The 16,611-nt window shown below is 55.2% G+C and overlaps 1 protein-coding gene across 1 annotated transcript; it reads right to left on the bottom strand.

Moving 5' to 3' along the window:
• Window positions 1-9,903: 9,903 nt before the first annotated feature.
• OLIG2 (oligodendrocyte transcription factor 2) lies at window positions 9,904-13,126 on the bottom strand. The gene is made up of 2 exons (XM_012447249.3): window positions 13,035-13,126; window positions 9,904-12,270 (listed from the first exon to the last, which is right to left on the bottom strand). The coding sequence occupies exon 2, from the start codon at window positions 12,206-12,208 to the stop codon at window positions 11,237-11,239; it is 972 nt and encodes a 323-aa protein (XP_012302672.3). The 5' UTR covers window positions 12,209-12,270; window positions 13,035-13,126; the 3' UTR covers window positions 9,904-11,236.
• Between the last annotated feature and the right edge of the window lie 3,485 nt (window positions 13,127-16,611).

Raw genomic sequence — 16,611 nt, 5'->3', positions numbered from 1 at the left:
TTTTTGCTTGTATTTTCTTATGTGGGAGTCTTAATGAAGCTTTATGTCACTTGCATTCTAGTTACAAAATAGTTCAGTGGCCAAAATCATCTGCATGCATTCATTTAATAGATATTTACCGGGCACTTATTATGGGCTGGACACCATTCTATGTCAGTGATCAAGATGGACAAAGATCTCTGCCCGGTGAAGCTTATATTCTAGTGTGGAAGACAGCAAGTAAACAACAAAAGTGATCCATAATAAGTAGCATATGGGGAAAGGGAAAGTTGAGCAGGGCAAGGGAATTGAAAGTGCCAGGGGAAAGTCAGCGTATTATAAAGGAAGGAGGCCGGGCGCAGTGGCTCACGCCTGTAATCCCACCACTGGGAGGCCAAGGCTGGTGGATCACCTGAGTTCAGGAGTTCGGGACCAACCTGGCCAACATGCTGAAATCCCATCTCTACTAAAAATACAAAAATTAGCTGGGCATGGTGGTGCGTGCCTGTAGTCCCAACTTGGGAGGCTGAGGCAGGAGAATCGCTTGATCCCGAGAGGCAAAGGTTGCAGTGAGCCGAGATCACACCATTGCACTCCAGCCTGGGCAATACGGGGGAAACTCTGTCTCAAAAAAAAAAAAAAAGGAAGGAGGTGAAATTATGAGCTCAATTTACAGAGCTCCATATTCCAAAATTCTTTTCGGAATAAAAGTTAAAAAAATAAAAACATGAGGTGTGGCCTCTTTCTCTTAACAAAAAAAAATTAAATATAGGAGCGAGGCCCACAAGCTAACACATTAGAACAAAATATAGCAAGTGTCTCCCATTTTCTGACTTTCAATTGTATGAAAATACTTTTCAATTCTGTAACATGGTTCAAACAAACCCCCAAATTCTTTTTGGACCATGGAAGCTTGGTAAATTGTGAGCTTGGTACCTTCCCGACATGAAGTTTTTTCCCCTTTAAGTTCAATTTCAAATGGAAAAAACTGATGATCACCGTGCTCCAATCAGGGTCCATTTCAAAGCTCTTAAATGCTGAGGACAAGTATGTTTTTAAAGCAGTTTCTCTGCATGTTTCTAACCTGCTGAAAGCAGGATGGGGTAATGTGTGGCCGTGGAGTTCAGATGTGCCTGATGCAGCTGTTATCACCGAGTGTCCTCCACACACCCCTGGCACATTAAACCCATGCTGGACAAAAGACTGAGAAGATGAACTACAGGAGTGAGGGCAGCAGTTTGTCCACTACCCCAACCCCAGAGTTACGTGGGATCTTCACAATGTAGTTTAATGCCCACTTCTTAAAATGTGACTCTTGTCAGGGTACAAAGTGACTCATGCCTATAATCCCAGCACTTTGGGAGGCCAAGGCAGGTGGATCATGAGGTCAGGAGTTTGAGACCAGCCTGACCAACATGGTGAAACCCTGTCTCTCCTAAAAATACAAAAATTAGCCAGGTGTGGTGGTGCGTGCCTGTAATCCCAGCTACTCAGGAGGCTGAGGCAGGAGAGTGGCTTGAACCTGGGAGGTGGAGGTTGCAGTGAGCCAAGATTGCGCCATTGCACTCCAGCCTGGGCAACACAGTGAGACTCTATCTCAAAAAAAAAAAAAAATTCAACTCTTAACGATATCATAATGAGGATCTGAACAAGTTACAAGTTAGTTGATCATTTCCTTTCCTAGTCACAACTGATGAAAGTCTGGCTGGATGTTGAATTAGGGAATCACTCACAAAACACCACCTATTTCAGCCAGGCATCTCACTGAGATTCTGGCTCCCTAAGACCCAAAGGTAGAGATTTGTTCAGGTATCCTGATCTTCTGGGGGCACGGTGCAAGTCCTGGGACATTCATTATGGGGTCCTTGACCCACACACCCGTGGTAGGGTGGACGTCAGGGTTGTAAAAAGAGGATGATAACCTGAAATGGCCTTTGTGAAGCTTTTCACTTTGTAGATGAGTAGCTAGAGGTCCAGAAAGGTCCAGCAACTCACTTGAGCATGCTCAGCTTGCTCAGAGACCTAGATTTTTAAACTCCTGGACCAGGTCTCTTTTCACTATGGCAGATTGCATATCAGGACCTGAGGAGTTACTCAGAATTGAACAAAATCACCAACAGATGAATGGATAACAAAATGTAGCACATACCCACAACAGAATGATTTCGCTCTCAGAAGGAATGAAGTAGGGATGCATGCAATGTGACGGAACCTCAAAACCGTTATGCTAGGTGAAAGAAGCCAGTCACAAAAGGCCACATATTCTATGACTCCATTTATATGAAGTATTTAGAATCAGTAAATCCATAGAGATAGAAAGTAGATGGGTGGCTGCCAGGGGTGGGGATGGGGGAGTGAGGCAGCACTGCTTAATGGGTCCGGGTTTCACTTTGCAGTGATGACAATGTTTTGGACCAAGATCAAGGGGGTGGCTACATGACAAAAAAACGAAGGAGGTGAAATTATGATCTCAATTCACAGTCTCTGTATGCCAAAATTCTTTTCAGAATAAAAGTTTAAAAAATAAAATAAAAACATAAGGTGTGGCTTCTTTCTCTTAACAGGAAAATATTAAATGTAGGAGCGAGGCCCACGAGCTAACATGTCAATGCCACTGAAATTGTTCACCTTAAAATGGTTAACTTTATGTGACGTGCATTTGACCTTAATTAAAACAAAGAAGTAGTGAATGAGGTAGGAAGAGCTGATGGGTTAAACACAAAAAGGTGGGTGATGACAAGCAGATTGGCTGTGGAGAGTGGTGAAGGGCAAGAGAGGGGCAAAGAAGGCCAGCCCAGGGTAAGATGGGGAAGAGGGCGGCCTCCTGGCTGTGCTAGTCTCATGGACTGCCTGCCCCTACTGTGGTCGCCTGCCAGCACCCGGCCTGCGCTAAGTCATTTCCTTCCTGTGCTGGCTAAGCCACACTGTCCGCCAGTGTCTTCATTAGCACTGCTGCCTTGGCCTGAACAGCCCAGAGAGATCAGAGCTGGAGCCGATGGGGAGTCCCATGCCCAGCTCTCTTAGCTCTCCAGCTCACCCCTTACACTGGGCATCTGAGGGGCACAGGTAGAGGGACCAGCAGGCCTGACCCTGAGAGGGTGGACTCTCCTCAACAGGTGGATGGGGGGATGGAACCGTCAGTGGGGCTTGGGCTTGACAGGCAACTTTTCCTTCAGTTTCTTTCTGATCTTGGCTCTGTCCTTTAAAAGGACTGAGGTCTGGGCCAGGTGTGGTTTACTTGTAATCTCAGAACTTTGGGAGGCTAAGGTGAGTGGATCACCTGAGGTCAGGAGTTGGAGACCAGCCTGACCAACATGGTGAAACCCAGTCTCTACTAAAAATACAAAAATTAGCTGGGCATGGTGGCATGCACCTGTAATCCCAGCTACTTGGGAGGCTGAGGCAGGAAGATGGCTTGAACCCAGGAGGCAGGGTTGCAGTGAGCTGAGATCACACCACTGCACTCTAGCCTGGGTAACAGAGCGAGACTCTGTCTTAAAAAGAAAAAAGATGGGGGGGCCAGGTCTGTTTTCCATGTAGAGCAGCATGGGCCCTCCTTGTCCACCACGCAATGCAAAGGATATTCCCTGGGAACTAACTGTGCATCAGGCTCAGTACCAGGCACCCCAGGGCATGCAAAGGTGAGAGCAGAGGCCTTGCCTTGCATTGGGAGTTTTGGGAAGTGGACCCTGTACAGAGTTCAGGGACAGTGCTGAGCTGTTCCTTGGTGTCCTGAGGCATACAGGCCCCTTGTGATCTGCAGGACAGATCATGTCATCCAGAGTAACAGAGACCGTACTCCATGGGACCTCCCAGAAGATTCCATGGGATGACACCTATGCAGTCAGGCACCTTCTTATGCTTAGCTGGGCATGCTTGGTGTGCCAGGTTCTCTCTCTCAGGCCCAGTGCCCTGTGAAGATGGTACTAGCATCACCCCTACTTTACAGATCAGGAAGTCAAGGCTTAGAAAGTTCATGTCTCTGGTCCAAGGTCACTCAGCTGGCAGGGCTTGGCCAAGGCAGCATCCACCCCACACCCAGCCGCCCCTTCATGGTCTCCATGGTGACTGCTCCACTATGGCCTACACATTCCTGGCTGATTGGGTTGGGGGAGGCTCAGCTGTGGGAGTCTATGCCCAGCAGCAGGGGCACCCTGGGCAGGCCCTAGGGCCCAGGGCCTCCATTCACTGCTGGGACCAAGCAGAGGGTGACTCCTGGGATTTTTCATTTAATTGTCATAGCAACACAGTTGTCAGGTGCTATTATTAATTACTCTATTTACATAAGAAGAGAGGATCAGGAAGGTCTTATAACCTGGATCACTGTAACATCAGGGCCTTGGTCTGAATCCAGCTGCCCTGGATACAATCAATGTGCTCACTAGCCTCTAGGCCTCAGTATCCCCCATCAACACAGCAGGCCCTTTACACTCCCACCTTGTTCCCCACACTCTCCAAACCTCCTGACTCCCAGTGTACCATTCGTTCATTCATTCGTTTGTTCATTCATTCATTCATTTGTTCATTTTCTTCTGAGCCATTATATCTAGCAGGTAGATACAAGGATGTCCAAACCACAGTTTTCACCCTAGGGAAGCCTCACAACCAAGATAACTCCTTTCTAGAACTGTCTACACTCCTCTTCAGCAGAGACCAGTGAATTCCATTAGTGCACACAGGACACCCGGAGAAGAGCTGCTCTTACACATCACAGCCTCCCTGCCCGCAGGGGCTCCCAGGACCTCTGCTCTGAGATGGACCAGGGCACCCAGAGGAGTTGGGTATTGGGGCGAGCCTGAACTGCCTGCAGAGCTTCTGAGATCACCCATTATGGCTCTATTCTACAGTTGAGAAAGCAAGTTCAGAGCTTCAGAGAGGCCCCTCCAGCCCTGCTCTGAAAAACAAGCTTCTGCTGCCAAATCTGAGCATCCTAAATTGCTCGTGGTCCTGTTTGCACTGCATTGTACCCGTGGCCCTTGCATCTGCTCTCCAGAACTTTTGCCTAGAAATCGGAAGTGTCAGAGAGCCAGGTTGGTCTGGGAGGGAGGCAGAGGAAAAAGCGAGCCCAGGCCTGCAAGACTTAAAAGATCCCCAGCTCTCAGGTCAGCCAGGGAAGGAGTAGTAAACTAAGATGCTCCCCGCCCAACGACACTGGGTCACAGGACCTCCAGGACTCAGCAGGGCTCAGCCGGGCGGGCAGGAGGGACGGAGGGCCTCCAGAGAGGCTGCGGCTTTGCGCTTCCAGGCCCTCTCGGGTGCAAGCACCGGCGAGCGTGGATCCGTGAGCGCAAACTCGAGTGCGTGAGTCCCTGTGCTTGAGCCTGTGAGCGTGGACTCAGGTGTGTGGCCTGGTGTGCAAAAGCCGGTAGCAGGTCTGTGATTGTGGGCTCAGGTGCATGGACCTGGGTGTTCCCTGGGGCGGCTTTTTGGGCCCCACACGCATGTAGGTGGTTCTGGAGAGCTCTCCGTGCCTCCTCTTTGGGAAACCTCCAACCCTTCCCACAACCAGTGGACGGATTATGGCCGCATCGACGCCGCACTGTCGCCAAAGGAAAACCGCGCACGGTCCAAGCCAGCTGCTTCGATCCCGGCGGGTGCGGAGCGGGTCTGCGGAGCCTGGCCACCCCTCAGCACCCGCCTCCCTTTAGCCTGTGCAGGTCCGGGAAGCGAGAGCTAGAGAGGACACCAGCGCGCAGATCAGAGCGAGTTCCTTGAGCAGTCTTCCCCTAGAGCGGCAACGTGTCCCCAAATAAAGACGCGGCCTCCTCACCCAGAGCCCCGCCAGATCGTTTCCTGGTGGACCGCGCCCGCTTTCAAGGTTTGCAAACTGAGGGCGTGCTCGCGCATCTACAGGACGTTCGGCGTTCTGTAAAGGAGGGTCTGAAGTCCCCCGCAGGAGAGCGCGCACTCGCAGCAGCCGCGGGACTGGCGCAGGTATCGTTCTGGTCCCTGCAGGCTCAGTTGGCGACCCTTTTCCTAGAGGCTGCCCGAGGTGTGGAAGGCACGGCGGGGCAGGGAGTGCGGCCCTGGATTCCACCTGCGGCCTCAGGCCGGCAGGGGCGGCAGCTGTCCTGGCACTAACGACGGCCCCTGGCGGGGCGCGCAGGCCGCCCTAATGAGGCTCCGCCGCGGCTCACCTGCTCCGGTCCTTCCTCCGCCCGCACCGCGCGCTCACCCGCGCCCGCTAATTGCTAAAGCCTGTGCGCCCTGCCCGCCGCCCATATAGGGGAGTCAGGGACAGATGGGGTCCAGGAATGGGGCGGCGGGGTGGGGGGAAGCACTAGGAGCGCCACCTAAGGGGCCGGGGTGGGGAGCAGGGGGTGGCAGCGGAGGATTCCCCAGGCAGCAGCTGAGCCAGTCTGGGGACTGCAGGAGTGCGGGCCTCTTGGCCCCTTGGGGTGGGCCCTGGATTACAACAACCCTGCCGCCTTCATTTACTGGCTGTGTACCCTCAGCGAGTCACTTACCGTCTCTGTGCCTCAGTTTCCTTACTTGTAAAGCAGGACAATAATAGCACCTTCCTCCAATGGTTGTAGTGAGAAAGGAATGAATTGAGGCTCTTCAAGCTTTCTGTGCCCTGCCTTACCCCAGCTAAACTTAAGTCTATATTAGCTGCCTCCTCTCCCAGCCTCCTCCACCTATTAATATTCTGAGTTCCCTGGAGGTTCAGCCCGGCCCTGCCTCCCTCCTCCCAGCTTTGCCTCTTCAGTTCCTCGCTGCAGCCCTCCACCGGGACCCTCTTCCACAGACAAGCAGCCGGTAGCAATCCCTGGGACCCTAGAGGAGAGATGGGGAGTAAGGATGTAGCTGTGGGTGATCCCCATCTCTGCCCTGCCTAGAATGGCCCCCTCACTGACAAGGAGTTAGGGCTTAGCCCCAGGGATATAGCCCCTGAGCTGCTGCAGCCTCCAAACCAGGGAGTGGCCGTGCTCACCCATGCTGTCCCACGTCCCTCTCCCTAGTCAGGAAGGGACCAATACCGCAACCACTGCTGTGAATAGCCAGGCTTAATCCTGGCTTCCCTTACAGTTTTACAGAGACAATAAATAAATGGTCACTCTTGGTGTCGGGCGCTTGTCAATAACCCCTATTATAACCTATAACCCCTTCTGGAACTGTGGGGCGCTTGTGTGGGGAAGGGGATACTAGTCACAAAATCTGCAATGAAAGAGTGACTTCAAATGACATGGCAGATGGAGGGGGACTCCTTTGCCCCCTCCCAGATGAACTTCTAGGAAGCATCAAGGTGAATACTCAATAGAATTCCAGGCAGATTGCTAGGTAGATTCTGCCCCAATGGGAAACAGACATTTTCCACCACTAGGGTGTTTTGTCCCTAAGAGCATCTAGGGGGCTTGAAAATTCAATGCCTTGGCCCAGGAGCTCCTCACTGATCCCAGTCAGGGAATGAGAAGGGCAAGTCCCTGGTGGATGGCTGTCAGAGCCCCAAATCACCACGGTATCCTTAGTACCCATGTCTTCCTCCAGCCACATTAGAGTCCCTGGCCTCACTGGGATTGTGACACCTCTGTGGGTTTGCTTCACTCCTCTGTTCACTGCCTGCCCCTAGGGTGCCGAATTACAACTCCGTGGGCATTAAATGTGAGTCCTTCAACAGAGTCTAGGGGAGTGTCATTTCTCTGTGACTCCTGCCCACATGAGAGAGTGAGGGGCCCAGGGACAGTGCCCTGAGGTGCTGACACCAGAGGATGAGGCTTGGGTTCTGCCTACTGGCCCCTTGGCTCTGTCAGCTGAGCTCCCAGGTTCTTAAGGAGGGTTGGGGAGAGTCTCAAAGACTTGGAGGGTGGTGAGTTCCTAAACCCAGAGGCACTGCAGAGCCACACAGTAGAGCTGGGGAGGAGGCTGAGCTGCAGTCCAGCCTGTTGAAAATTTCCCAGCGAATGCTCCCCAGAGGGACCCAGGATGTTCCAGGGCAGACTGCACCAGATCCCAGAAACTGTTACCTCTTTCCCTCCTCCTCTCTCTTGATGAGGAGCCCGGTGCTGATCAAGAGCCCACCAAAGTCAAAGTGGTTGTACACAGTCTTATTCTGCCCTAAATCAAAGCCCAGCCACTGGCCTGAGTCCCCCACCTTGGCCACCACCAGTCCAGGGCCACCCTCAGCGAGTAGCCATCTGCTTCGTGGGATGTGCGCTGTGCGTGCTTGTGTATGTCAATGTCTTCCTCTTCCATGTCTGGAGATGCCCCAGTCTCATCTATCATGGTCAAGGCCCCCAGCTGGGTGCACAGTTTAGGCGGCTGGTTCGGAGGACGGCCCAACATGTGGCTGGATACAACCCCTCCTTCCTCAGAGAGCCTCGTATTGCCTGGCCTGGCTGGTGGCTAGATACTGCTGAGAGCTTGGGTGCAGGGATGGAAGGAAAGATTTGATTTATTGCCTTTCAACAACTTTCTATGTAGACACCAAGCACACTCAGAGCCCACACCAGCACACCTGCCTGGCAGTGGGTGTGGAAGAGCTGAAACTGCCATCAAGACCCCCACCTCCACCGGCCAGGTTCTCAGCTCCCACTGGTCTAAGTTCCAGCCTCCTGATGTCCCTTTGAGTGTGTCTGTGGCTACAGCTGGACCCAGTTTTGAATTCTTTGCGAGTTTCACTTCAAATGGGATTTTGGAATAAAAACGGCTAGACCTTGCCCTTCCTTCTTCTTGGATTCTCATGGCGCTGTTGGGGTGGTGGTGGCAGGAGGCTTTCCACCCCTCCTCAGCCCCCAGCCACTCAGCCTCTCCAAATCCTTCCCAGCCTTCACAAAAAACCAAGCCCATCCGTGAAAAGCTAGGCCTACAGCACCTGATCCCTGGGCACTTGCTGTCCTGTCCGCTGGAGGACCAGGAAGTGCCTGTCCCTTGCTAGGGGACAGAGCCATCTTCAAGTCTAAGCAAAGGGTGCCTGCCTGGGTGAGCGAGGCTCAGCAATGTGACCCAATAAATGGAGTTCTGACCAGGGAGATCTACACCCCCAGATCCAGGGGCCTTTGGCCAGTGGACACCAAAAATATTGTCAAAGAGAGGGCCCTGGCCAGAGGACGTTCTTACTGTGCCCGCACCCGCTGTCCTGCTGTCCTTTCAGGGGCTCATTCTCAGGCCAGCCCTGGGGCAGGGAGACTGTGACAGGATCTGCCTGGTCCTTGACCAGGAAGGCCGGTTTTTTATTTCTACCCAGAATCTCTCTTCACAACCACATCTTAAATTTGCATCAAAGGTTTTGATTGTGAGAACCCAATGGCCGAGGGAAGACAGAGGTGACCCCAGGAAACAGCACAGAGGCCCAGCTGTCAGGGCTCCTCCAGGCGGGGTTGAGGACCCGATCCTTTGCAGTTCAAGGGGCGGGGGTGGGGTGGGGGGTTGGGGGTGGGGTGCGGGGGGTGAGGAGGTGGCGGATGGGGGAGGGTGGTGGAGATCGCTGAGAAGGGATGGAAGCATTAGTGGATTCTGCACCAAATACTCCAGAATCGCTTTGCTGGGAACCCCACGGCTCCGCAGAACCCAGGTCCGCAGCTGATGCCAAGGTAAACCGTCGGGGGAGGGTGTGGCGGGAGACCGCCTCTGAGCAGAAAGGAAATAAAAATCGAACAGGAGAGGAACCCTGGGAGCCCAGACCCCCTGCCGAAGGCGCAGCCCTCACCCCCAAGTCCCAAAGTTCGATGCTGTGGAAAGGAAATGTCGGCTTATAAACGAGCTCAATACTCGAAGAGAAAGGCAGTTCCGGGTTAGGCGTCGGAAAATAAAAATAAGGACAAGCAAGTTGTGGAAAACACCCGGAGGATTTGTTCAGAACATGTTTGAAAGATAATGCATGTGTGTCTCTAGTGCCAAACTGGGGGAACAATCTCCAAATCCCGCCCCAGGCTATCGCGTCCTGAACCCGTTTCCGGGGTGGCACACGGATGGAAATCGCCCGGCTTCACTTTAAATTTTATTTAAAATCTCAACACTCAGTCATTTATTTCGTTTTTGCGACCAAACAAGTAATAAATATTATTTAGCACTTTGTTTTTACAAAAATAAAACAGATGATACACTCTCTGCGAGGGGCGGCGCGATCAGAGAAAGAATGTTACACCGCGACGCTACGAAGCCCAGTGTGCAACGCAGGCAGCGCCGAGGCCGTTTGCAAACGCAGGAAGACGTGGAGGAGTTTACCATTTATGTTAAACGTGGCAGAAATAAACCAAAATAGAGGAAAGCCGGCTTAGACTCAGGTGGGGCTGGCAGTCACATGAGCAAACAGCTTAGCATCGCGCACTTACCTCAGCATTGATATATTTACACATCCAAGAAAGAAACTTTTAAACAGCCAACAGAACCCGCGAATAACCCAAGCTGTTTTCACAGCAACTGCCTTTAAAAGTCCTCAGGTATCAAAATAACCAAATCGCTTTGTGCTTAGAGAAGGAAAGATGAGGCGGTGGGGTAGTTTCTATTTTAAAATAATAACTAAAATGCACCCGCCCCTAAAATCGGCAGTTTGGAGTTATTGCAATCCACAAGTGGTTCTACTCTGAATGTCTGTAAACTTGCTCATCCTGTTGAAGAAAGAACATCCACAGATTTATTAGAAAACCATATTCTCCCAAATCGACGAGAGACAGGAAGGAACAGCCACAGTTCTTAGAGGGTGTGGGTTGACCCAGATATTGAGATTGATGACCGTAAGTGCTTCTGGTACCAAACGCCGGCTTCTAACTAATTTGCGGCCCCAGGCCTTGGGCCAGGGACGACCCTGCAGGGCGCGGCCAGGCGGTTGCTTCTGCGACGGGGCTACCGGGAGTCTCCCACAGGCCAAGAAAGGAGGAAGAGGAGCAAGTTACCACATGTCTCCCTCCCCTAACACTCCCCTCCCCCAAGAAGTGCGGCCCGGGCCGAGTCTGGAAGTCAGGCCAGGCTCTTAGGGAAACCAGTTTTTAGAATCTTTTCCCGGAGATCGGGCGGAGTTCGAGTGAGGAATGCACATGGCGGTACCTTTCCATAAAACGGTGTCTACAGGACCAGCGCAGATTAAAGCCAGAGAGGGCTCGATCAGGTCCCGGGGCGAACACCCCCTCACTCCCCACTGCTCTGTGCATGCCCCCATTTCTTGGGTTCCCAGATGCTGGAGTCCCCACCATCTCCCACCCCTAGTCCACGGTCCTGCGCCCCTACCCGTGACAGAGCTCCCGAGCCCAGCGCCGGCCAGTCCTTGCTTCCCCGCGCCCCCGGACTTCCCTCTCGCCAGAACGCGCCGGCGCCGGTCGGCTCACTTGGCATCGGAGGTGAGGCGCGGCAGGCTGCCGGCGCCCATGGCCGACACGTGGTGGTGCGGTGGTGGCACCTGGCACATGCTGCAGGGACAAGGCATGCCGCCCCAGTGCTGGAAGCCTCCGCTGCCCCCGCTGCCTCCGCCCCCGCCTCCCAGAGGGGCGGCCGCGGCGGCAGACGGAGACTTGAGCAGGCCGTGCGGTGGACGGATGGCGCCGACAGACGACAGCCCGGAGCCGGGCAGAGAGGCGCTGGACACTGCCGCAGCGGCAGCGGCCGCAGCAGCCGCGGCGGCGGCGGGCGGTAGGATGGGGTGGTGCACGGCGGGGTGGTGTGCAGCGTGCGCTGCGGCTGCCGGGTGCGCGGTGGCGGCGGGCAGGGGAGCGGAGTGCGCCAGGCCGCCGCAGGCCGACGGGTGGAAGCCAGCGTGATGGCCCCCGTAGATCTCGCTCACCAGTCGCTTCATCTCCTCCAGCGAGTTGGTGAGCATGAGGATGTAGTTGCGCGCCAGCAGCAGCGTGGCGATCTTGGAGAGCTTGCGCACCGAAGGGCCGTGCGCGTACGGCATGACCTCGCGCAGGCCGTCCATGGCGATGTTGAGGTCGTGCATGCGCTTGCGCTCGCGGCTGTTGATCTTGAGACGAAGCTGCTGCAGCTCCGGCTCCGTCATTTGCTTCTTGTCCTTCTTGGTGGACGATGCGGCCGCCGACGACGTGGACGACGAGGTGCTGGACGAGGATGACTTGAAGCCACTGCCTCCTAGCTTGTCCCCAGGATGCACGCCTGCCGAGCCCATAGCGCCGCGCAGCTCGGCGCTCAGCTCCGGCGGGCAGTCGCTCGGCGTGGACGAGGACACGGTGCCCCCAGTGAAGGCGCTGCCGCTGCTGCCCTTACTCCGGGCCGGCAGAAAAAGGTCATCGGGCTCTGGCGAAGACGGGCGGCTGGACACCAGGCTGGCGTCCGAGTCCATGGCCCCGGGGAAGGATAGTCGTCGCAGATTTCAAGGGGTTTTCCTTCCCTGGGACCCGAAAACTTCAGGAGAGGAGGAGGAGGAAAAGAGAGAGAGACAGATAGATAGACAGAGAGATATCAGTGAATGAGACAGAAAAGCTGCTCCCGCCTGCACCTCAGTACCGCAGCGCGGGGTCCAGGCACAGGTGGCGCGTGGCTCCTCGTCCCCCTCGCTACTATCTCTCCAGCCTTCCTTTTAGCTGCACGCGGGTACCTACAATTAAGCTCTCTTCATCTCCCCTGCGCTCTCATGCAACAGGTTATTTCAGGGAACATTGGTGACCCTCGGGGTACGGGTGGCATTCTAGAGGCTTCATGTTTTCAGTTAGGAATGGGAAAGCTGAGCCTCCCGGGCCGGAATAAACGAGTGGGAAGTGAGGGCCTTTCTTTGGGGACGGTGAAGAGCTAAATAGGGAACTAATGATTTGGTTCCTCAAATGGATCCTATCGCCATCGACACCGCGCAGCAAACATATGCACACGCACAGGCACCCAGCGCCGGCCTCGGGCCCAGATTCCATGCGCTGCGTCCGGAGACCACAGGGAGCTCACCAGCTGACTGGGGCTTGGGCAGTAGGAGCTTTGGTCGCCCCGACTTCTCGCTTTCGGCGAGGGAGATGCAGCGGTGAGTGTGGGAAGGACGGAACAGCAAAGTCGTTCTGGAGTACTGGCCCGTAGAGGAGGCACCTAGACCCCCTGCATCGGAGCTTTCTGGGTCACAGCCGAGTTGAGGAGCGTCGGTCCTGGGATCTAGGCTGGGGCTGCTGGGGGGCGGGGACACTTACTGTGGATGCGATTTGAGGAGCTCGCTCCTAAAAGCCTCAGCGGAGAACCTGGCACTAGGCGCTGGTGTCGCGTCGGTCTATAATAAGCATCCGCACCTTTCCAGGCTCGGCCGGTTTTATAGCCCGGTGGCAGCGGCGACGGCGGCAGCGGTGGCCGGGGCGGGGGCGGGGAACAATGTGCGAATCCTGGAGGGGCTGCAGCGCCAATGAGCTGTGCCCGCCGGGGGGCTGGGAAGCTGACGTCATCCGGGCTAATTCCGCTCAATGAAACTCGCCAGGCCCGGCACACGCCTCCTCCCAGCGCACAACCAATGGGCGCCCGTGGCCGGGAGATTCTTGGAGAGGGACTGGAGGAGGGACCCGAGGAGGCAGTGAGAGGCGATGGGGAGGAGAAGGGCGGGCTCCAGGGGGATGGAGAGAGGGCTGAGCACTCTGGGGACCCAGGGAGAAAGGGAACATAGTCAAATTTCTGTAAAAATACGGCCACCACAGAGTCAGGCTGTGGGGTGGGATGGGACGGGGACTCTGCAGAGTCTAACAATCTAACCGGATGCTGCACGCAGCCGCAGCTTTTGGGATGCGCGGGAATAACCCTGGCGACCCAGGATCCGGGGCTGGAGTCTCCTCACTAGCTCTTCCTCTCTCTGGTTTCTCACCGCCTGTTCCCATCTCACAGGTTTCATCAACACGTGGGTATTTGGGGCCCCAAATGTGAACGGTGCCCAGACACAGAGTCCTCACTTTCTTAGCGCTCTCCTTGCGTCTATAGGAGGTTGCTGTGGCTGCAGCTCCGCGGGCGGCCGGTAGCGCCCCCAGCTGGGGGCAGGGCCTTGAGGGGCAGAGGGCGGGCGAGCCGGGAGGGGACGGACTCCAGAAGGGCCTTTTAAAAGAAATCACAACTCTCCTTTAGGCTGAGGATGATGTGGGTACAGGGACCGGTTATTTCCGTACAGTAACTGCACCAGCACAAGGACAGAGTCGTGCCTGTAGTTAAACACCCCTCCACTTATTAGCAGGGGAGCCGGATGATAGTAAATTTCAGTATCCTTTGTGATCCTCACACGCCTTGGGGCAGGGGCAATGCTGGCATCTGTAGTCCAAGCAGGGACTGTAAAAGCTTAGTAAAGAGCCTTCCGACCCCGTCACCTGCTTTCTGGAACTGCAAAGAGAAGTCTCAGGCCTGGGCAAGGCTTCTCCACGCTGTGGGCCAGACAGCGAGATCGAACCCCTCGCGACCGTGTTGGGACACGTTTTCCTGATTGTAGGCTGGCTCTGAAACCTGAAAACTCTTGACGATGAGGAATTAAGCCCCAACTGGAGAAGCACCTCACTGAGGTAACTGAGGTATGGATGCATTCACCCATTTTACAGATGGAAAAACTCAAGACTGACTGCAGCAATCCTACAGAAAAAATTGCTAAGCCTTTACAGCGCAGCCCTACAGATGCTGGCGTTGGCGGTTCCTTACAGTACAGGCAGCCAGTCGCCTGTCTCCCCCAACCCATAACCTGTTCTCCGAGCTGAATTTCCCACACCCATACATTTCGAATTCAGAAATTTGTTTCTGCAGATCTCGAATGCTAGCGCTTGACACTGAGAGCTCGCGCACACAGGCACACAGTCTCCTAGGGAGTGTGAGGATCTTCGGGTTGCTTCCTTGCTGGGGAGCTTTTAATGTGCAAGTACGATTTTAAAAACAAGCAAACAAATAAGCATAGTAAATAATTGGTCTTCAAGTAGCAAAGTTACAAAATAAACAAATACAGAAAGAAACCCACGTTTTTGCCCCTAGTTCTAGATATGTCTCCCTCTGAGGTCTACGCTAGCAGCCCAGCCGGCTCTCGCCTTCGCCCCAGTCTCGTGCCTTCTGGAGCATTATTTTTCAATCCGCGTGTTTCCCAGCTGGCTCTGCAGCCATCCGTTAAATATGTATTTAAAACACGAAGAACTGAAGCGTGGTGTTATGTCGTCCAACGGTTACAAGGATGACCCATAACCGTTCAATTAGTAGAATCTGTCACACGGAAGACGCAGGGAGCGGGGGTGGGGATCAGAAAGGGCTCGGCGTTTGAAGATGCCCCCTTCGGGTCTGCCCTGCCAACCGCAGGAGGATTTATGTGGAGGTGCGCGCTGTGGGGCCACCAGCCGGGGCATGGAGTTGTGCGCCTGCCAGTGTAGCTAATAAACAGCAGCAGGCGCAGCGTGCGCGCGCCTCGGTTGCAGCCGCTGAGGTTAGTCCAGCCGCCGGCACGTGTCCCGGAACCCGGTTTCCTTTTTTGTTGCTGCCCATTGGTGTCTGTCCTGCGTCCGGCCTGCGGCGGTGAGAGCACGCGGTCTGAGGTTCTTTGCACGCTCGGGCCAGTGGCTGGAGTTGGGAGTCGGGGTGAAAGTCGAGGGGCCCGTCCTGGCACGGCGCGAGTCTAGGGCCTGGAAGGCAGAGGACGAAGGCAGGAGAGCTGGCTTGCTAGCCAGGTTTCTGCGTGGACGCACGGTCGTAGGACGCTCCAGGCCCTAGCCTGCACCGCACCACCGGGCCTAGGCGGCCGTGGAGGTTCTGGGGCTGTGCAGTGGCACCTCGCTGTCCTCACTCCCCACGCGGGGAGCACAGGCTGCAGCTCTGTGCTGCTGCTGGCCCCTTCTTCACCCGGCAGCCTTCCCCAAACATCCTCCCTTCGCCAGAGTAGCTTGGGAAGCGGGAGAAGTCTGTGTCCCCTTTGGGCTCCCTTAGCCCTGGTGCCAATCGGATGCTCAGTACCTCTCGCTGTATCTCCTGTGCCTTCCCACCCTCTCCCAGGAATAACCAGAAATTAGATCCCTCTGCCCGAGCTTGCCCAAGTGCGTCCTGGAGGCGTCCCCAGCACTTGTCCTGGTCCTGCGTTCGGACCCCGGGGTAGACGTCTTGGGCGGACCCCAGGCACCGCGGTTCCCACCAGCGCGCGCAGCTGGGACCCTTTCCTGGGGAATGGAGTGCTCACTTGCCGAGGCTAATAAGCAATGGGCCCCGGTTGTGGGAGTTCCTGGCTGGCCTCCACGTCCTGGTGCCGTGGGCCTCCTCCGTGTTTTTCCCTCTTCTTTGTGTTTCTCTCCCACAAAAGACCGGGTGCGTGTCGGGGCCGGCCTTTGTTGGACCGCCGGGCGGCCTCCCACTGCTTCCCGGGTCCCTCCCGGGCCTTCTTTCTGGTTCTCTCCCTTCCCTTCTCCGAGTTCCTGTTCACATTCAGGCTGCTTCTCAGCCTGGCTGCCAAACAGAACGACGTTCTTGCGCAGAGCTAACCAGGGGTGGCGGTGGGAGGCAAGGCTCCGGGCACCGGAAAGGAAAGGAAAGAAAAAGGCATTGCAGCCATCGCTCCTGAAGGACAGCGTTTGGCTCCCAAACGTGTGGGACACGACCCCTTAGAAGTCAGAACTCTGCAAGTAAATGGCGTGTCTTTTTCACAACACAGCTCCAAGAGTCGCCCAGGGTCAGCGCGGCTGGTGGGAACCGCGGCTCCCGGGACGGGTCCAGGACAGTTCACGCTGGGTGCGGAGGATGGGTCCTGGCACTTGGCAGGTGTTTGGTAAATACTTGAGAATGTAC

This window comes from Aotus nancymaae, unplaced genomic scaffold (genome assembly GCF_030222135.1).
Source record: "Aotus nancymaae isolate 86718 unplaced genomic scaffold, 86718_ANA_hifiasm-v0.15.2.pri h1tg000022l_1, whole genome shotgun sequence".
Lineage (NCBI taxonomy): Eukaryota > Metazoa > Chordata > Mammalia > Primates > Aotidae > Aotus > Aotus nancymaae.
This window is presented reverse-complemented; position numbering and strand designations above follow the sequence as displayed.

Bases quoted from the DNA above. Each gene is read 5' to 3' on its own strand.
- OLIG2 (XM_012447249.3), bottom strand. From the start codon at position 12,208: ATGGACTCGGACGCCAGCCTGGTGTCCAGCCGCCCGTCTTCGCCAGAG.